Here is a 23,018-nt window from a genome sequence, read left to right as displayed (position 1 = left end):
ACTTTTTTTACCTCGAAGCAGAAGTCCTGCCCAAGGATGCTGCTGTGGAGCGGTTTCACTGATACGGGCTCCCCTCTACCAAGGTCCAGACACTCCACTGCGCTGCACGGGCTCAGCAAGGACTCGTGGGAACGGGACTCCTTCAGTTTCGGGAGCCCCCGAGACCTGAAACAGAAGGAGATACGTAGATGGTGTAGCTACGTGGCCAACAAGGAAACGACGGTCCAATGCAACAGGGGCTGACAACAAATGTACAGGTGACTAAGGAAAACACAGAGGAGCAAATCAGGAGTTAACCTGTAACGACAACAGTAACCATATTTCTGTGGCACAGATAAACCATACGTATATTTGTGTGTACACACACGCACGTTGTTTTTTCCTCAATAAAGAATAACAAATTATAATTTTACTAGTCTCAGGGGAGCTCAAAGCTCCACGATAGGCATTTTTACCCTCACCTCTTTCTGGAGGTGGAGAAACATACACTATTCAAAGTTATCTTACATATTCTTGTTTATACAAAGGAATTATCAAAAGACATGTTATACGTCTACCCTCTTCTATTACTGATAAAACAGCAGAGGCTAAATCCTCATTCTGTGTCTTTCTGTTTTGGCAGAACACACAGACACACAGACACAGACACACACACACACACACACACACACACACACACACACACACACACGAGTCAAAGGCCAGCTTTTCAGCACAAGGCCCTGCCTTTCACAACGTCTGATTTCCATCTCAATATGGCATTCTTTTCTGGGAAGCTTTTGGTTTTATCCATGCTTTACTGTATAAATATGAATAAAGAATAAAATGCCTTGAAGAAACCTCCCACTCACAAAAGAAATGTCCAAGCTCTCATAGAGAAGAACAGCTCTTTGTGAACACTATTCAGGCATCCTGACTGATTCTGTTTCCTAGCTGTTTGAAAAGAAGGCTGGGAATCATGACTCTTGTCACTACAGGAGCTAGAACTTCACTACCTTCCCCTTGGGAGAAGTGGCAAAGTCAAACAATATAAAGCACAATATTTTTGAATCCAGTAATAGATAGCCATGCAGTTTTACTCAATAATTACAGTATTTATTGACTGAAACACCCAGACTTTTATATATATGTATATTTCAAGCAGAAGTACCTAGTAATAGGGATAAAAAGAAATGCCTTGTGTAAAGACTTTTTTTTTTTGTAAAACACACTAAATAAGCAGCTTTGTTCATTTCCTTGAAATAACCATGTTAACATTAAAAGGAACTGAAATATCAGAAATGTCAGAGTAGCTTTCAGTTAAATTGTAAAGTAATGAGATACAGGAAAGTAGCATTAAAGGCTGCTCTTTTCCTCTCTGTTTCCATTCTAACATAGTTTAATCAAACTCCATATAATAAGAAAGATCTTAAACAATAGGATTTTAGTCCATTCTTTCCATATATAAAAATCCAACCACCATTTAATGTTCAGACTAACAAACGTGTGCTCCGTTATTCAGCAGTGTTTTTAAGGTCAAAAAGGTAATAATTATATTTACTATTGATAATACAAAGTATGCACAAAAGCCAACTAATGTTTTGTACATAAAAATATAACAATGTAACAGCTCCACATTTATTTCCTTTTGTTCTACTGGATAAGACAATGACACGTTATATAACACAAAGATAGCACAACAACTATAAATGACTAAATCTAAAACAATTTTACTTTAATGTAATTACCATACAACTTTCCCTATATCCTTCATAGGAAGCCTGGTTGAGGCAACGGGATACTGTAATCTTTTTAAAATATACAACAAACAACAATTCCAGCCCATTTTCCCAGGAAGAGCTGTTTGGAGGGGAAGAGCCTCTCATACTCCGGTAGTGAGCCTCACAAGAGGAAAAAGGCATATTTAATACAGAAGAAGGGATGACAAAAGGCTCACTTTTATTTTTAAAATTCTCTAGGAAAATATTCTAAAACAGAAATTTTATTTCAAACAAAATAAATGTCTACCTACATGAAGCAACTGTACAGCCACCTGGCAGTGCAGCCCCAAAGCATGGCGGTGCCACATGTCACGGTACAGCAAGTCACTTTCTGAACTCATCTCAGAAAACAACTCTGCTTAGGAGACAAGAACCAATAGGAGATGGTTTCCCTGCTGCCTTCAGTTACTGATAACATCTTTGGATCAATGTTTTCCACGCGTAATTTCAAGTCCTCAATAGAAGCAGAACAGAAAGACAAACAACAGAACGTGAAGTCATCTTCCAAACAGACTGCAGGGTAGGTGATACTCCTTTTTCTCTTCCTCAGGCTGCACCAGCCCCTTAGGTAACACAAACAAGGTTCCTGGGCTCTGGGCTGGGCCTGTTGCCATGGTGCTACACCTATAAGGAGATTAGCGCTGAAGGCAGCAGGGAAAAGCTGTGCCTTGAAGGACTGAAGGAGCATGCTCTGCAAGCTTGACCATTTTAAGACAGAAAGAAAGGAGTCGCAAGGCCCTCACCCGTTCCCATTAATAATTTCTCAGAGTCAAGGGCTGTAGGAAAAACTGAGGCAACGTGTGGGTGAAGGGGAATCTCTTAACTCTATGAGGGAACAAAGCTGAGAAGCTTTAACTTGCTTTAGATATGATTCCCTGCCCCCCTACTAGAAAGTATTTGCTGCACCCCGCCCTGAAAGTACAATCTTTCACATCTGGTCTATTTTCTGCACAGTGCTTGCCCCAGTTTAATGTTTCTAGGTATTTTACATGAGCTTATCTGGGTTACACATTCTTTTTTCTTTTAGAAAAAGTTGGGTAAAATTCTTTATTCACTGAATTTCCAATGCTGAACAAATTTCATTTCCATACTCAGGTCTAACTTCCAAACACAGCTATAAACAAACTTTGCAACCAAGCCATCTGGAATTAGAATCCAAAACTCCTCGCAGTTACTGAAACGGCAATTATTAATACAGTTCAGAATCTTCTATTTTTCAGGATTTATGTATGTGTGTATGCATTATGTATGTGTGTGTGCACGTACTTACACCCACACAATGAACTGAACTCCGAAGTCACTAATATGCTCAATATTACTACTGAATAAATAAGCAAACCCTTCCTGTATTGGGAAGAAAGTGTCTCTGAGAAGACAAGTAATTCCCAGAGAAGCAGGATTACAGTAAACAGGAAGATCAAGCAGCCTGGGAATGGCTGGGGGGTGGGGATGGCATTATCTGCAAAAAGTATACATAATAGCATCAGTAACCTCAAATCCCCTCTAAATTATGTTTACCACCTCCTGTACCTTCCTAAGAAGTGATTTTTCTTAGATCTGCTAACCAGAGAGTTTTAGCAGTTTGTATGGCACTTCACTTCTCCAATGGAAAGCAGAATGTGAATTTGAGAGAATAATAAAAGTTTAAAACAATTTTTCCAGTCCAATTTGACAATGGCCTTCGTCAAGGAACCTAGCCTTGAAAGCGGACACTATGAATCCCTTGACTACTGGCCAGAGTTCTCACCCCGACCCCCAGCACTCCTGCCTCCTAATCTCAAACACAATGTAAAGATAATTCAGGGCTCCAATTCGACTACTTCTTGCTTGAATCAAGAAACTGCTTCCCAGAAGCAATTTTACTTTAAGGTGTTAAGTAGTAACACCATGTTTTTTTTACATTTTGTTTTAAGGTCAGCTAACAACCTTGATTTCTGTGTATACTCCAAGACCTCTAGCAATGTGATAGGTAAGGGTTAAAAATCTAACAGCTTTGCAGATGAAGATTACCTGGGGCTTCTGACCTATTTAAGAGATAAACTACGAGGCAGGAAAGGCTTCCTATTACTTAATACAGTGAGTATTATATTGCTTTAACCCATGTCCTTATCTGAAACGAGCCTGAAAAGACAAATGTGAAGGGGTGGAGGATGGGGAGTCCACACACAGACCATTCAATACACTGCCACTGATGAAGAAAAGAAATGGAGTCAAAGAACTCTGATGAGTGCAGTGTTAAGTAAAACACAGCTGGATTTTACTCAGCTTAACCGTCCAATTTTTTAAAAAGCCAGATTTTCCCCAAAGCGCCAATAGTGCTTGGATGTGCTAGCTCAATCTGCCACATGTTTACAGATTCAGCTCCAAACTTGGGAAACTTTTAATTAAAAATGCTTATTGCCACACAAAATCCTGTACTCCAGTGCAGGTGAATTTCTGCTTGGCTTGGCAGTCCTGACTCCAGACTGCTCCAGTGAATTCTTGAAGAGACAGCTCAGCCATAAGCTGGTGCAGCAATATATGCTTATATTCACCAGTATGCATTCCTACGGCTGTTTGCCTCGCCTGAAAATTTCCCAGGTAGTAATTAACAAAATTTGGTTATCCTAACACCAGCAAATTTACATGGGGTCTAATCATTTTTTAAAGCTGCACCTGAGATCTCACTTTGCGGAAAATGTAGCTTTACTTGTTCCATGATTTTAACTGTTTTTCAAACCTGATATCAATGAAAACATCCAATTGATGTTTTCCATTTGAAAAAGCAGATCCTTTCCTGTACTACAATTTTAAAGGCTTCCCTCCATGAATTAAGAAAGAAAGAAATTAAAGCTCATTCACCAGAGTTCTACTTGTGTGTCAAAAAAAAAAAGTCTTCCTAGCTGCACTAGGTTACCTGCTGCAGTTAAAGCCAGTCTCCTCTGCTATATTACTCACTGCTTTTATGTTAGCTTAAAAAAAACCCCACAACCAGCATACAAAAAGCTATTTATGGAAATGTAACATACTCTGCTGATCTTCTTCTCCCTGTTCTCAGTCTCTAGACAGGATGGTCTAATGAGCCCAGCTGCTAATGGTAAAAAAGGATACTTGTCAGCCTGAGTTGTCACTTAAAATGAACAAGCACATGGGAAGAAGATTTATCACCACAGACAAAAATGACATTCAAGCTATTCTGGTACAAATACACGTATACATACAATGAAGGTGGACACAGAAGGAAGACAAGATTATAAATATTAAAACATGTTCTGGAGGGCAGAAAATTCAACTAGCCTCCAATATGACAATCTCTTTACAGAAATTATACCATATTGTAATACACCACCTTTTTTGTCCTTACCTTGCAAATGGAATAAACTCTACTATGCCTATAAAACAATTTAATATAAACACAATTATAATGAATTAAAAAAAACCCTCATGAAACTAAACCAAACCATACTCATAAACCAACTCAACTAACATACTTACTAGTTAAAGGGGGAGTGAAAAGACTAATCATTTTCTTTCTCTTTTTCTGAATTTTGTTAGACTTTTAGTCTCATTATTGCCATAAAATTAAGTGTGAAAAGACGATAACAGAAGGAAAAACTGATGGAGTTCAATGACATTTACTTGTTAATAATTCTTAAACTCATGACTATTTGCTTTCCCATTAGTTTCTAGCTTGGTTGAATAAATGAACGTATGTGTGAATCCATCTACCCATCCAGTAATTACTTGGTGCGCAATGTGTCAGGCACTATGTTAGGAGTAGGTGAAAGAAAGACAATGGCAGGCAGACTCCCTGTAACTGGCTTGGCAGGAGCAACTTTGCAGTTTTGATTAATATCTTGAGCAAAAGCTAAAAATAATAAAACTTCTAGACAAAAACATAGGAGAAAATCTTTTGGGACACACACAAAAAACACCTATGAACATTGCTGGTGGGAATGCAGAATAGTACAGGTACTCTAGGAAACAGTTTGACATGTTCTTATAAACCTAAACATATACCTACCATACAACGCAGCAATTGCATTCTTGTGTATTAACACCAGAGAAATGAAAACTTATGTGTACACAACTGTTCACGGCAGCTTTATTCAAAACAGCTAAAAACTAGCAACAACTCAAATGTTGTTCAGTGGGTGAATGGTTAGCACCCATACAGTGGAGTACTAGTCAGCAACAACAAGGAATAAAACTATTAATAGATGCAATCACTTGGATGGATTTCAAAGGCATTCTATTTAGTGGGGGGAAAAAGCCAATCTTAAACGGTTCATACTACATGATTCCATTTATAAAACATTCTTGAAATAAACCAATAGAGATGGAAAACAAATCAGTGGTTGCTAGGGGACAGGGATGGGTGGGAGACGTGAATGACTATAAAGGGGTAGAGCAAGGGGAGTTCTTTCTGGTAATGGAACAATTCTGTACTTTGATTGTGGTGGTGGTCACACAAATGTATACATAAGATTAAATTGCATAGCCCGGCCCAGCTTGGCTCAGCGGTTGAGCGTCAACCTAGGATCCAGGCGATCGGGGTTCGATTCCTGGTCAGGGCACATGCCCGGGTTGTGGGCTTGATCCCCAGTCAGAGGTGTGTAAGAGGCAGCCAATCAATGACTCTCTCATCATTGATGTTTCTATCTCTCTCTCTCCCTCTCCCTTCCTCTCTCTGAAATCAGTAAAGATATATATATAAAAAATTAAATTGCATAGAACTATAAACACACACAAATGAGTGTATATACAAATTGGGGAAAACTTAAAAACGTCTGTAATCTAGTTAACATTATTGTACCCATGTCACTTACCTGGTTTTGGTATTATACATACAGTCACAAGATATCACTACTGGGAAAACTGGAAGAAGGGTTTGCAAGACTCTGTGTACTATTTTTACAACTTCTTGTGAGTATATAAATTCAAGATAAAAAGTTAAAGAAATAGTTCTTATTAGGAGATACTCAGGAACACCACACTTAGTTTTAGGTTACGTCCTGACAAAAAACAAACAAGCTTTGTCAGTAAACCTCAGAATAGAGAACATTACTTTGAAGGTTTTGATTTGAGGGACATTAGAAGAGGGTGAGAAAACTCTACTATATGTGTTTATCTTTACCTCAAGACTGGTGAATTTAAGCAGCACTTCCAGAGTAAGGTTGGCAACCTGACAGGCATTCGGAATCCTGGAATGCCTGACAATGCAGTTGACCACGGTTTTTCAGTATTTCCCAGTTTTTCAAACTTTTCAAAGTACATCTGAACAAAAGGCAGAACTATCAGGGTCTTCTATCCCAACACCCTCCCACATAACATGGCTTTAATGTGAAAACGCTGCCAATATTGATTCTAGGAAATCACTTTACTGGCTTTTACCTGATTAGATGGCTTTGGAACAATGATGACTTTGTGACATCCTATTGATTTTGCCTCTAAAATGTTCCTCCTATCTTGTCTCTGCCTCTTCCTTCTCACTGCCATTACCCTCCTCAGAACCTTCATTATTTCTTAGAAATAGCTTTTTGAAACTGGTCTCCCAAACTTAGTCTCTACAAACCAAGTCATTTGAAATTCCACTGTTGGATTAATCCATACACATAGCACAATTCTGATTAGGTTATTTCCTTACTAGAAAATGTTTAAAGTCTTCCCACTGCTTATATGATAAACTCCTGACTCCTCAGTCTGACATTCAAGGACTACCCCATGTACGGAATGTTGGATTGAAAGTAACTTCCACTCAGAATTTTTAAGACATTGCTCCACTGACTTCTGGTTCTCAATATTTCTATTGAGATTCCAATGCAGTCCTCCACTCCTCCTTCATATGTAACATACTCTTTCTTTCTAGAAGCTTTTAAGATATTTTTTAAGTCTTGGTGTCCAGATAGTTCATGATCATGGGAATTAATGTGTCTCTGTGTGTGTGTGTCTAGGGGGAGGCATCTTTTATCTTTTTCACTCACTGTGAGGGAATCTGGTGGTCTTTCCAATGCAGACTTTTACGTTTTCTTGTTTTGGGAAATTTCCTTGCATTATTTCTTTAATAATTTAATTTTCTCTCCAAAGGTTTTCTATGTTTTCTTTTAGTAGAATCTTCTGGGTTGATTTTTCTCATTTCCTGTTCCACTTTCTGAGAGAGGGACGTCACTTTAGCTTTTATATTTTTAATCTCCAGCTTTCTTCCTTGTTTCATTGGTGTTCCTTCTTGCTATTGTCTCACAGATGCACAATTTTATATTTTAAATATTCACTATGTTCTGAAGTTGTTTTTGGCTCTATGCATTGTCTCTGTTTCTTTTGGGTTCTTTTTCCTTCCTCCTATTTATTTTTCTTTCATGCTGGAGACTTTCCTCAAATATCTGGAGAATCTTGACTATCTGTTTTTATTTAAGAGTAATGCACTAAAAAGCTCAATGGAAGCTTTGTGTACTTGAATGGAGCTTATAGACTAATGAGCTTCACTGTAGAATGCTTCCTGGCTAGCTCTTTAAAAAAAAAAAAAATTAACATCTTTATTGAGATATAATTCACATACCATAAAACTACCCATTCGAAGTGTATTTCAGTATACTCAGAGCTGTGGAATTATCACCACAATCTACACTTAAAACATTTTCATCACTCTAAAAATAAACCTCATATCCATTAGCAGTCATTCCTCATTTATCATCCCCCATCCCCACATATCTCCAGCCTCTGGCAACCATTAATCTACTGTCTCTTAAGATTTTAAAGATTTGCCTATTCTGTACATTTCATATAAATGGAACCATACAATATACAGTCTTTTGTGACTGGCTTCATTCACTTAGCATACAGTTTTCAAAGTTTATCCATGTTGTACCACGTATCAGTACTTCATTCCTTTTTATGCCTGAATCATATTGCATTGCAGGAATATATTTTGTTTTTAATCCACTCATCAATTGATGGACATATGGGTCATTACCACTTTTTAGCTTTTATTAATAATGTTGATGTATCCATCCTAGCACACACTCAACGATTTTAGAAGGTTGTTATCATTAGCTAGCTATGCATTTGGGGTTTACTCAAGCTGGTGGTCTTAATTATTGAAATCCAGGCTTCCTTTCATACATGTCTTCCAGATGTTACTGTAAAGCAGTAAGACCAATTCCATATGCTATACACAAAGAACAACATAGCAGTGAAAAGGGTGGACCCTGGAGCCAAACTGCCTGAGTTCAAATACCATTTGTTTAAAAAAAACACCACTTTTTTTAATTGATTTCAGAGAGAGGAAGGGAGAGGGAGAGAGAGATAGAAACATCAGTGATGAGAAAGTCATTGATTGGCTGCCTCCTGCACGCTCCCTGCTGGGGATCGAGCCTGCAACCCAGGCGTGTGCCCTGACCAGGAATCCAGCCGTCAGTGACCTCCTGGTCCATGGGTTGATACTCAATCACTGAGCATGCCAGCCGGGCTCAAACACCATTTTTGCCACTTACAGGATTATAAGAGGTTAACTTAAAATCTTATAGGATTATTATAAAGATTAAACAAGACAAAGTATATAAAGCTTCTGGTATAGTGCCCATAAAAATGTTAGCTATCATCACCATCCCTTGTAGCCATTCTCCAGAAGAAAGTCACATCTCTCTGACCACCAGAACTTGATTCTACAGAAACAGCACTATGTCTCCACACACTCTCCAATATTATAAGATTCTTAAGCTGGCTGGGTATTTGAGTCAACATTTTGGATCTTGCCTCAATATGAGCAAGACAAAAAAGTAAATTTTGTATTGGATATTTCCAACTGTCACTGATGCAAAGTTAGAGATGACCAACATGCCTTATCAAACAAAACCCACTGTAAAACTGCTTTTTCTGTTTTAAGCAAGTTAACTTCCTACCTGTCATCTGTACTGCGAAGGGATGGAAGCCGAAAGCTCGTGTTTCTGTCAAGCTTTGATTGGCTTTTGGTCCTCTTGATGGAGCCTTTCAGGCGCTTGCTGAAGAACCCCTAGAATGAAAAGACAGAGGCGATGGGAGAGAGAACCAAAGGGAACCCTGCTGTCTCCATACTCTTCTGCACTACCTTTGCAAATGATAGTCAGATTTTTATAATGAAGACCAGAGAAACAGAACTCAGCTTTTAATTTTTTAATTTGTAAATAATAGTTGCTTGAAACCACCGGGTAATGAAATCACATTTTTTTCCTTTCTATCATAATTGGGATAATTAAATTTTTTAATAACACTTAATTTCTTATTTCTTAAATAGTTTCTATACTAGCAACAGTGGAAAAGCTAACTCTAATAATAGATTTAAAAAAAAATAACAATATAATATAGAAAAATATACTCTTTTCTATGAAGATGGTGTCAGCAATTTCAATAGAAATAGCATCCAGTAATTTTCTGAACTGACTTAAAGGAAAATGGAAAGAGAACAGCATGTACAAACGGCCCTGAGGTGAGAAGGTACTTGGTGCATTGAGAGATTAAAAATAAAAAGTTAAGTAATCAGTACAGAGTAATATGTTGGTGGTCTCAAAAGTGTTAAAACTTGGTCTATATCAAGTTGGATATAATATTTGTAAAATTAAGTTTTACATGTAGAGAAACTATTTTAAAATGAAATAGGTATCATTTATAAAACCATCAAAGCACCTAAACCTCAGAAAGTCCGTTACAGTTTCTGGCCCCTGCTTGCCTCCTGCCTCTTTCCAGCAAACTCTCTAGGCTTCCTTGAACACCTTCCGAGTCTTAGCACCTGGCAAGTAACGGGCTTTCAATAAAAGTTTGTTGAATGAAAGAATAAACACAGGAATGAATGACAATGGTCACTGTTTTCAAGAAACAATTCTCCTGGTGGATGAAAGGACATCTCATAGAAGTACATCAAAATGCCTTGAGAAAATATTGTAATTCAAAGAAAAGTATTTTGACACATAAAATGACTCTAATCACCTTGAGATGACGATTATCTTAGAGAAGCTGTGTTCAGTAAATATTTCCAAAAGGAAGAAATGAAATACTGAGTCCATATCAGCATGTCAAACCTTTCATATTCTAATTGAATTTCTACAATATGTTTTTATTGATTTCAAAGGGAGGAAGGGGGAGGGAGAGAGGGAGAGGGAGAGAGAGAGAGAGAGAGAAACATCAACGATGAGGGAGAATCATCAATCAGCTGCCTCCTGCACGCCCCCTGCTGGGGATCAAGCCACAACCCGGGCATGTGCCCTGACTGGGAATCGAACCATGACCTCCTGGTTCATAGGTCGAAGCTCAATAGCTGAGCCACATCAGCCAGGCAAACCTTTTATATTCTTTTAGTTACCACCATACCCACTGTTTTGGGATGAAGACTGTATTAATCAGGATAAGCTAAGTTACACTTACCTAATAACCCCATAGTCTTAGTGGCATACAACATGCTATATGTCTATAAACAGGTCAGTTAAGGAAGTTGGGGGCCCAGCTTTATACTCTCCTGACACAGAGAGGCTCCATCCATGTGCTTCTATACCTGCTGCAGCAGGATAAAGGAAATGTGACAAATTATGTACCAGCTGTTAAAATTTCACATCACTTCTGGTCTCATTTCATTGGGCAAAAAAGGTCACATGACCACACCTGACTTTAATAGGGAAAGGATGTACAATCCTATCATGTATCTACAAAGAGAACTGGAAATATTTAATGAACAGCAGTGTGGACTACGACAGTCCTTTTCAATGTTGAGTGTTTTGCAAACATACAGGCATTCCTTTCATTAGAAAAAATGAAAACAAATTTATTTAAATCGTAAGTAGAACCATTTTGCTGACTAAAAATTTAAAAAAAAAAGCTTATGTCATTTCTTGTTCTTGTACCCCAAAGAATAAGGGTAAAAGTTCCTAGAAAACAGCACCTAGACAAATTCCCTAGGCTGTTTTTATCCCCAAGGCTGATTTTTTATCATGGGTTTACAGAGATAGATTGGAGGAAAGAAAACAAGGCTGCCTTTTAAAGTACCATATTTCCTGGAGACAGGCATTTGTCTGGTCTCCTGTACAATTGTAGCATCGTTAGGGAAAGTCCCTGTCACTTGTTCTCCAAGCAAAGGCTCATTTACTTCTTTCTCTGATTCAGTATGGACTAGTCACCGCATTTGCTCAGAAATGTAGTGACAAAACAAACCTAGGTTTACAGAATTCTACTAGGATTTGTTTATGGTTGGTTCAAAAACCTCTCGCCTAAGCTAAGATCCAGCCCAGGGCTTGACCAAACATCATGTATAAATACATTCTAATAGAAACAGTTAAGCAGTTAACTGAGAAAGAACTAGTAGGTGTTCACTCATACAGTACTTTAACTGGACGCTCTGTGGCACTTGTAGTACACTTCATTTAATCCATTTATTTAATAAATATTTATTTATGCCTATTTGTTGTAAAGCAACATACCAGGTAGTGTAAGAGATTCAAAGATAAAACAAACACAAACTCTACCCTCAAGGATCTAGAAACTAAATATAAATATATATATGTATATATATATATATTTATATATATAAATATATATGACACAATTGTAAGGCACATGTTCTTAATACCTGGCATATTTAATCACAAAATAAAAGTTATCCTATTTCTTTGAATCTAGCACACCATCAATTGTCATACCATTATTTTATGTATTTTAAGAAGAAAGCTGCCAGTTAACCTATAGTACAATGCTTTATCACTTAGGCCTTTTAGTTTGTATTAAAGATATTTTGAAAAAACTTATTTACGCAGATTTTGTCATATATCATAAAGTGTCTACATAAAAAGAATATACACAAAATAAATTAAAGTAGTCCTAGTGCTTCTCCATTCTCTGAACTACTTTTTGACTTAGAAGAGTTGTTGTTCATGTTTTTTCACAGACTGTCACCCTGTATTCTTTGAGAATGTTGATGACAGAGCATATCTTAAAGGAGTAATCTACAGAGATGTTAAAAAGTGAAAAAATATGCATCTTAGAATTGATGAAACATGGTATTATTTTAGAGAGGTACATAGGAAATGATTTCAGGAATTCAGAGAAAGAAGAAGTTATATCATCTGGGAAAAAAAAGGGGGGAAGTTATATAAAAGAAGTGGGATATGCTAGAGCCGAAGGGTAGACTGGATTTGGGTTTGGTGTGCCGAGGAGTACCGCACGAGAAATGGATGGAGGAAAGAACACACAGGGGATACATTAAGTAAATTCAGTCTGGCGGGTATATGATTAGGAGTAGTGAAAAACAAGATTAGAAAGGCAGTTCATTCAGCTATTATTGTATAAATATTGCTCCCACTGATCCTTAAACTTTTGAGGGTAAGTATAAGGCTATATATCTATCTTAATTAACTACCACAGTGTCTACACCTTAGCTAGTGTTCAATAAATATCTGATAACTATATACATGAAATTATGGTTGTTTGTGGAACACAGATAAAGGAAAGTTTAAGATAGCTCAGTGATATTTCACAGAGGTAATAGAATCTACTATACAAAATTCTGTTTTTTCATCTTCTTGATATGACTGAAACATGGTTTTCAGCTGAGAATACGGTTTACCTTAGGGCCCTATTGATGGAAGTTTTTCATTCTCCCCTGCCCAGTATTGGGTGGTACTGAGGCTGAGGTGCTGGGATTTAAAAAGATCATTTTTCTAGGACCCTTCCACAGAATAAGACACCTGAATGCAAAAGTACTTTCAAAATAATGGAAAATGGGTACTTGTGTTAACTGAGTGTGACTGTAGGGTGAGGCTACTGCATAGGCCAGGTGGAATCGCGATGTTTCCTCCTGGAAACTACCACCACAAAGGAAGGGAAGGAAACCAGAAGTTCCACAGTAGCCAGGAGCATGGCTGTTTTGCTCAGTGAGGTATGCCAGTGCCCAGAGTATACCTGGTATATTATCAATGTTCCACGAACACCTGTTGACTGAATGACTTTCCTGAAGCCTTCCTGGGTATCGAGAACGGGCCAGGTGCTTTCCAGTATGTAATACCATTTAACTCATGCCACGTTCTAATTCCTCTTCAAATACTCTAGGTACTACAGTATAATGTATTTTCCCCAAGTACACTATAATTATTATTTTCTACACATATCTTATTACAGTGTTATATACCACAAAGCAGCAGAAATGCAGTACGACAATTTAAAAATATGAAGAAGCAAAAAACTCACCAGTTGACAACCTGCTTAGAAAAATTTGCCCCTAGGATTCCTATATATATAATTAAACTAAATTGAAACCCTATTGAAATTATTTTTATGTATAAGTGATTCTATGGTCACTGAGAGAAAAAAAAAGTCCAAATATAAAATTTAAATCTAGATGGATGCCAAGAGGAAGACGTTTTCTCTCTTTCACCTGAAGTTATGACACCTACACCTTCTGCTAATGTGAAGAGGAAAGGACGCTCCTGCCAGCACACTCTGAAGACCCAACAGCATAAACGGAAACGAAGGAAACGACTACAAATGAACTGATCTCGTCCTTCACACTGACACCAACCTAATCTGAAAGAATATTAATAAAATCCTCAAAAGAAATCCTACCTCAGCGAATTCTCCTCTGAAATGCGGATTTTTAAGAAGAGTACAATTCTTAAAAAGAGTATAAAGCTTATCGTTTTAAACAACTAAGTTGTCGTCGCAATTGATTCAACTTTAATTGGTTGTACTCACTATTTTCTGTCAAAATAACACTTAAAATTAGCAACTGCCAGGGAAAGCAAGCCAAATGCTGCCTTTCTCGGGAGCTCGGTAAATGTTAAGATAATGACAAAAGTTGTTCACCACCTGCAAACTGGAGTAATCCCCGAAGACTGAACTTGGCTATCGGGGCATATTTGGCAACTGAAATAAAACCGCTGCCAGGCAACCACCCCGTAAAGCCTCAGTGGTGCCATAGGAAACGCTGCCTTGCTGGCGTCCTGGCGCTTCTGCTGTCCCTTAAGACATGGCGAAGTGGAGGCAGAGCAACATGTCAGCGCCTTTCACACAGGCGCACAGTGATGCGGGCGGAACCCTGCTTCAGTCCTGTCCGGGGCTTGTATCAGTGCCACACTGGGGACTGCGCAGTTTTAGGTGACTAAGAGCAGTTCTTTAAACTGGTACATGACTCACACCAAGGAAATGCCACTGTCAACTGGAAAGGGCCCAGGTGAGAACTGTTTTCATTCTTGCTTTTTAAGTTTTAGTTTAATTAGTAAATTAATCTGTGTATTCTTCATAGTTTAGCAGTTCATATTATTACGGATTGTAACTACCCCAGAAGAAGGGCTATGTCGTATGTAAATGACTCCCTTCCTTGCTCTTGTAGTTTAACTTAGGAACTTGTAGATGTTCAATAAATGCTGACCGAAACCCACCTGCAAAAACGGACAAGGAAAAGGAAAGGCAGGGTAACTGAAAGGGCTGAACTCCATTTTCCGTCATATTTTATCTACTTAGTTTGTCTTCCAGTTATTGGAAATGCAGACGGGAAGGGAAACCCTAGGTACCAGGAATAATAAACAACGAACAGATGCAAGGTGCAGTACAGTTAACACACAGATTCAATGTGGGTAATGTCTCCCCTAGTGGGGGTAGGATAGGTATTGTTTTGCTTGTTTGGCAACTTTAAGCATCAAAAGAAAAGGTCCTATAAATTAAAAGGTTCATAAGTTAAAACGGTTTCCCTAGACCAGAGCTGATGCTTCAGAATTTCTATCTCTATTTTTGATAAGCATCCAATGATTCTCTTTTATTAAGCAAAATAAAACTTTTATAACAGATAACATATTATAATTGTTATAATAATATGATATGTTAAAACATATTGCTATGATCTGCTGTGGGGGCAAATGGAATATATTTAGCCCACCTTCTCTATCCCTGATAATATTCTATGTCTGAGAGGTTCATTTTTATTTGATAGGACATTGCTATGTCAGGTTTCTTGTGATTATTACCTTCCTGTTAAATTTTTTTCAACCTTTTACTTTTATGCATTATGTTTTAAATGTATCGCTTCTTATAAAACTATTTAAAATACTTTTTGACTTATAGAAAATCTGAAAAAATTGTTAGAGACTTTTCTGTTGCCCAGCTTCCCTGAATGTTAACATCTTACATCACCACAGTATAATTATGAAAACTAGGAAATTAACATAGGTACCATACTGACTGAAATTACAGGCCTAATTTATAATTTCACCAGTTATCCCACTGTATTAGTTTTCTATTGCTGCTGTAACAAAGCACCACAAATATGGGGGCTTAAACAGTACAAATTTACTATCTTATAGTTCTGTATTCTGTAGGTCAGAGGTCCAACACAGGTCTCACCTGGCTTAAAATCAAGGTGCCAACAAGACTGCACTCCGTTTTGAAGGCTCTAGGGGAGAATCTGCTCCTGTACTTTTCCAGCTTTAAAAGCCGCCCACATTCCTTGGCTCCTGGTCCCTTGCTCCATCTTCAAAGCCAGCAATACTGCATCTCTCTGAAAGGCTATTTCTAGGGCCTCATGTGATTAGAATGGACCCCTTGGGTAATCTAGGGTGCTCTTCCTACTGCAAGGCTTTTAGCCTTAATTACATCCGCAAAAATCTCTTTCTTATAATATATTCACAGATTCTGTGGATTAGGATTTGGACATCTGTGGTGGGGCTTGGGGTGGGGTGGGTGTTGGGGGTGGGGAGCATTGTCTGAAGGTGGACTGAAGGTACTGTGACAACCAAACCAAGAAGGTATCTTAAGGCCCAAGAAGGAAGCAGGCAACTCTACTAATTATAACAGAATCTACTGCAGGCCAATTTACTTACAGAAAGATGTGGTTGGAGTGGACAGACGACAGCACTCTACAGATTATTCCCCTCTACTAGACAGTGGTTACGGTATGTATCTTCCAGTATAGCTGAACTATTAATTGACAAAACAAAGGAACAGAGTGCAGTACAAGCCAGGAACCACACCCCGTGGTGGTTTTATGGATAATCACTTAGAATTAATGCCAACACCTAGCCTGATATTTATCTTGGTTGCTATGCCATCCTGACAGGAATCTTTATGGCTACACTGTGTAAGCTTACAGGACACAGCTAATCACTAACTATGAGGCTCTGTTGCTGGCTGAAACTAGTTAGGTGAGAGTCCTCAGCATGGAAAAAGCAGGGATACAAAGATGGAGTCGGTTTTGTTCAAGTACACATATACATGGGCATTATTCTACCTCCCACATTTAATTTATATAGTTACTTTCTTATGAGAGGGTATTTAGGTTGTTTCCAACATTTTGCAATTACAAACAATGCTGCAAGAAATATTTTGTGCATATGTATTTTCCTTCTGATGGAGCTGCATTTTCAGGGAAGACTGCTAGAAGTGGGATTGCTGGGTCAAGAGGAAAGTGCACGTGCAGCGTTGCCAAAACCCGCTCAGAAGGGTTGTCCCAGTTTGCATTCCGATCAGTAATGTATGAGAGTGTCTGTTTCCTATTGCCTGGCCAGCTGAATGTGTTGTCATACTTTATCGTTTCCGCTAGCATAAAAGGTGAAATAGATCTCTGTATTGTTTTAATTTGCATTTCTCTGATTATGAGTTTGAACACTATTTTTATATGTTTGAAACAATTTTTATAGTTTTTGAGAATTATATGGTCGTATCTTTATTTTCAATTTTTCTATTGAGTTATGGATATTTCTCAGTTTTTAATAGTTGTTCGTCTGTTGTAAATATTTTCTTCCAGTCAGCTGGTTGTCGTTTAACTTTGTGATGAGGTTTTTTGCCATGCAATTTTTAAAATAATTTTTTTCTTCTGGCTTTTCAGTAACCATTACAGGAAGTGTTTTTCTACATTAAGATTAAAGAGGAATTAATCAATGTTTCTCCTAGTAGCTGTATGGTTATTTATCTTTCACGTTTAGATGCCAAATCCATTTTGAGTTTACCCTTGTGTACAGTGTGATACATACATATCTATTTCTTCTTTTTTCCAAACGGCCAATGCAGCGTCCCTACACTGGTTATTTCAAATACCAACTCTTCAGGAAGCCATTCTCCAACTCCATAATAGGCGTCAGTCTCTAGCTTCTCTACTTAAGATCTTTTGTTCATCCTACTGTTTTCTTCTGTCTTGACCAATCGTTAGTTCTATTCCTATTTTACATCCCCTACTGCGTCTCATCTCCTGAAGGCAAACACTCTCGACCTTATCTCTGTGTTTCTTCAGAGCTTAGTATGCAGTGGGCTACTTAATGTACATTTGGAGAATACTAAAATGATTAACCTGAATTATCAAGAAAAGTCCAATTCCCTCAAGAAAGTAGGGGAAATATCCAATACATCTCAGGGAAAAAATGTCAAAATTATTTAGATAAAACCAAATCTTGTATTTAAAGAGGAAAAGTCTAGTATCTGGAATATTTACTTCTGTAGAGCACCTCGGTTCCTGCTGATGAGGTGTAAGCTGATTTTCTTATGACCAGCAGAGGCTGCTGACCTTCACAGAGTATGAATATTAAGGAGGATGGTTTTAAGGGATAAAATAATGAGAAATGTTGGGTCAAAACTAAGAAAAAGAACATTCCCCAAAGCGAGGTCTATTAGTCTACTGGACAGTCTTCCAGAGGTTATCACAGAAACCTGAAAAAGCATCAGGTAATATAATGTGAAATACATTTTTCATTGTCAGGGGAGATGGACTAGATGAATTTAATTGAAGTTTTCCATCTCTTTTTTAGGTCTCCAAGAATAACAGCACCACAGATGGAGGTGTGCTTTGGAGCCTGCTCATTATTTAAAAAAAGAAAACTCTTACTGCCTCTCATGAAAGAAAATGCACCTAAACCCCATATTATGGAAATGGTGGTGAGCAAAAGGTACAAAGTAAAACAATATAATTAATCTTTACTAATGTCTATCATGGAAAATATTTTATTAGGTGTATTTTTATAACCTCTAGAAGTTATTTTAAATTATACTGCTTCTAATCCTGTAAATATTTTTCCATTATAAATTTAAGATCAAAATACTAGCAAATTGGTCCTTCATATATAGTACCTTTTTATCTGCAAACCTCTAAGGATCTTACAATATTTGTGTAGCATTTCATTACCATAAAAGAAGGCATTACAGGTCTTAGAGGAGGTCAAATAATTTGCTCTTGGCCACACGAATGAGATGCAAGGTGAACATACATTAAAAAATATGGTTCTTATCACTTCTTTGCCTATTCTAGATACAAATTCTTAAGTGCTAAAATATGAAATCCCTATACTGATACTCAGGCAGAATTAAAAAGGCATGTGACACAGGCCCTGGACCACATGCTCAGAAGCGTGCAGCCTTGTCCCTTTAGGCACCTGATTTGAATGGAGAAGTGCTCCTGAGTGACAGTGGTCTCGGACTGCATCAGAGATAAGCCCAGGTAGCTAACGACAGATCAGTGAGGTTTTGACCTTCACTTTTGCTGTGTTATGCTGCCTTTTAAAAAATTTAACTTTTAAAGACTTGAGAGGCATGCCACATTCATTCCTACACACCCAATTATTCCTTGAGAAACAAACAATATTTCCCATGAATCATTCTTTCTATCATTAATCTTTCAGGGATTCCATGGAAGGAAAATTATTTCTTTCTACTAACTACATTCTACCCTTAATTCTGTTTTACTTAATAGATTAATGTAGGCCCTTTAAAAAACAACAGTACACATGTTGATTAATTTAAAGCCATCACCTAATGATGAAGATGCTATGGCACACGAGGTTAATGTCTTTGCAATGTACACACCTTGGGTAATCACACATGCCATTTATATAATAAATGAGTTTTCAGAAACAGAGTAGAAAAATGAAAAGGTCAGTGCTGGAGTTATAAGATGAGTAAGCTATACAGTAGTAATGATCTTTAGAAGGGTGGTTTCTAAATTGTATTGACCATGTATCAAATGAGCATAATATTGTTGGCATGCATTCCTAAAATGGTTTACCTAGAAAATATAAGAATGCTCACATGTATGACTATAAAACATCCAATAACAAAACATTTTTAAAATGAAATTTTAAAAAATCAAACATTTATTACTTTTTCTACAACACCAATGGATTGTGCTGTGTACCCTCTGAGGTATATACATCCCATTCTGGAGACCACCAACTAGAATATCACAGACCAGGGAAGGCAGCTATATAAATAATGACCCTATGATACAAAAGTATTAGCATTATAATGGATAAATGCACACTCCTAAGAAAGGACAGAGCTGGTTAAGGTTAATGTGGTCTTGAAAAGGTAGAAAGAAACTGGAGCCAAGTTTTACAGGATGAAAATACATTTAGAAAGCATAGGAGGTGGCATTTCTGGGCAGAAATGTATAAAGATCCCAGAGAAAACTTGTTTGGGAACTCTTCAGTTTGGTAAAGGTGGAGAACTCTAAGTTTGTAGAATTAGAGATCTGGTGGGCATGGGGATATTGGGTGTTACAAAATGAGACTGGAGGGTCAGCCAAAAGGTGCTAAGTTAACTTTAGTTTTTATCACCCTGCAAAACATGAGTTAAAAGCAAAAGCTTTCAGATGGATGCTTTTTCAAGGAAAAGCTAGATCTATCTGAACACATTCACATGAGGGGAAGTGAGAGAAAGAGGAGAGTGGAAAGAACCCTCTGTGCAAGCCAAATGCAATGTACAAAAGTTGGTCATGTCCGTGGCAATGGGACCATGGGGAACTACTAAAGTATTTTAAGCAAGGGACAGTCAAGTGATGATCAGGTTTAGATTTTAAAGATACCTCTCTGGCAGCAGTGTGAAGGCTAATGTGGGTGAGGGGGGAACTGGAGGCCAGGAGATGAGTTAAAGTCTCTGTTGTACTAGATGGGACTGGCTACATATTTGGAGGGATTTGGTGCAAAATACAAGGGCCCTTATTCAAAAAGCAGAAAAGCAATTCTGTTAAAGGTACCAAAATAGAAGACTATTTCCTTTCTTCAGCAGTGTCTCACTCTACCTGTCATGGTGTTTTTAATTTGCTGTTTAATGTCATGCTCCCTTGGGCGGGCACTGGGCAAGTACAGACCTTTCCACTTAGGTCCCACAGCCCATGACTCAGTATGTGGGTGGCCCATTGGCTGCCAGGTTGCCTCTCCCCATCCACTAAATCCAGCTGCCATGCCCTTGCTCGGGGCATGGAAATTGAGCCAGGACTTTGTCCTTTCCAGGGCTGTTACTGCAAGTCACTTGGTACCTGGATTGGGGAGGGGCAAGAGCCTTGCCACAACTGAGTTGTGGCCTTTGGTCACCTACCAGGCATCAGTGAAGGTGACCTGCAGGGGCAAGGAGGGCTCACCAAAGCCTTCTCCTGAGATAAGACGCCACAGAGTGTGCAGTTCAACCCCTATTTTTCTTATGTTTGTGCACAGGCCCCTGCCAGGATCAGAAAGTGACAGCTGTGACTGGGTGAGGCAGAGAGGGGAATAATTTCACTCCTATACAATAATAAAAAGATCCTTCTAATATGAAAATCTCAGCATTATCCCATTAAACCAAACAGCATACAAGAATGCAGAGGCAGAGGTGGGCTATATACAAAATGAAAAAGGCCAAGCAGTTTATTTAATGGACATGAGCTTATGAAAGAGATTATAAAGTACTCTATATAAGATATGAATAACGTCAGGTGGAAAAATTTGCAAACATTCAAAATATTCCATATATGACTGCCATCATTTGTGTGTTTTTTTAAACCAAATGTCATGGTTCCTATGTCTATATGCTTAAGTAAAAACGTATGGCACTATCTTTGCTAAAAGAGGCAAAATTATGGTAGTTTGCATTAAAATGCAAATATGCAAAGTATCAGTAATGAGCATGTAAAAAACTTGTAAGAAATAAGCAGCCACTATATAAAGAAATTCATTGTCTTATTTCCTCCCCAAATACACTTTATTTAACCCAATATACCCAAAATATTATCATTTCAATTTGTAATCAATATTAAGAAATATTCAGATAGCTTCTATTTTTTCCAAGCCTTTTTTTTTTTTTTTAACAGCTTTATTGAGATATACTACACATGCCATCAAATTCCCCCTTTTAAAATGTAAAATTTAGGGGTTATTGCATATTCAGAAAGTTGTATAACCATCACCACAGTCTAATTTCAGAACATTTCATCACTCCCAAAAGATACCCTGTACCTATTAGCAGTCACATGCCCTCTCAACCCCTGGCAACCATTAATCTATTTTCTTTCTCTGTAGATTTGCCTATTCTGGACATTTCATATAAATAGAATGATACAATATGTGGCCTGTTGTGTCTGGCTTCATTCATTTAGCATAATGTTTTCAAGAGTCATCCACGTTGTAGTGTGCATCAGTACTTCACTCTTTTTAATGGTGAGATAATACTCCATTGCATGGATAGACCACAGTTAGTATATCTATCTATCCTTCAGCTGGTGGACATTTGGGTTTTGTCTACTATTTGGCTATTACAAATAATGCTGCTATAAACACTCATATGCAAGATTTTGTGTGAACACTTGCTTTCAATTTTCTTGTATAAATATCTAGAAGTAGAATTGCTAGGTCACGTGGTAACTCCATGTTTAACCTTTTGAGGAATTTTTTAACTGTTTTTCCAAGTGTCTGCACCTTTTTACATTCCCTCCAGCAAGATACGAGGGTTCCAGTTTCTCCACATCCTCACCAACACTTACTGTGTCTCTTTTTTATTATAGCCATCCCAGTGTGTACAAAGTGGTATCGCCTATGGATCTGATTTGCATTTCCCTAATGACTCATGATGTCGAGTGCCTTTTCGTATCTCTATTGGCCATTTGTGTATCTTCTTTAGGGAAATGTCTATTCAAATCCTTTTGGCACCTTTTCTTTTAATAGCTACTCAACAGTCTGACAAAAAAATTATAGTGATATTTTAATCAAATAAGCTGCTTGGAATAAAGTTCACTTAAAATAAAATTAGTAGATGTTGAATATAAAATAAATAAAGCATTTAAAAATCCAGTAGAATGGTACTAGCACTGGAAATAGAATGAAAGGCTTGATGGTAGAAAGGGGCCTCAGGGATATTACTGTTTATCAGCAATGCTTGTACCTTGCTGAGTACAGGTATAGCTAAGAAGTAGAAAAATACCTTTCTATACATCTAATCCTAGCAAAATCAAGAAGTTGGCAAGGTTTCCTTTCCGTATCTCTAGCTTTCTAACTTCTGTGAAAGAGAAAAGCATCTGATATCAGTTATACTTAGTGGCTAATT

General features: G+C 37.7%; 1 protein-coding gene across 2 annotated transcripts in view; it reads right to left on the bottom strand.

Moving 5' to 3' along the window:
* The window catches only part of RASAL2 (RAS protein activator like 2), a 212,989-nt gene that overhangs the window by 30,121 nt on the left and 159,850 nt on the right, over window positions 1–23,018 (bottom strand). For both annotated transcript variants that reach the window (XM_087827943.1, XM_016205041.2), the window contains exons 5-6: window positions 9,638–9,747; window positions 12–165 (exon numbers count right to left, since the gene is read on the bottom strand). In XM_087827943.1, the coding sequence (XP_087684069.1) occupies window positions 12–165; window positions 9,638–9,747 (264 nt within the window). The remainder of the gene's footprint in view (window positions 1–11; window positions 166–9,637; window positions 9,748–23,018) is intronic.

The sequence above is a fragment of the Miniopterus natalensis genome, chromosome 19 (assembly GCF_054644295.1).
Source record: "Miniopterus natalensis isolate mMinNat1 chromosome 19, mMinNat1.hap1, whole genome shotgun sequence".
Classification (NCBI taxonomy): domain Eukaryota; kingdom Metazoa; phylum Chordata; class Mammalia; order Chiroptera; family Miniopteridae; genus Miniopterus; species Miniopterus natalensis.
This window is presented reverse-complemented; position numbering and strand designations above follow the sequence as displayed.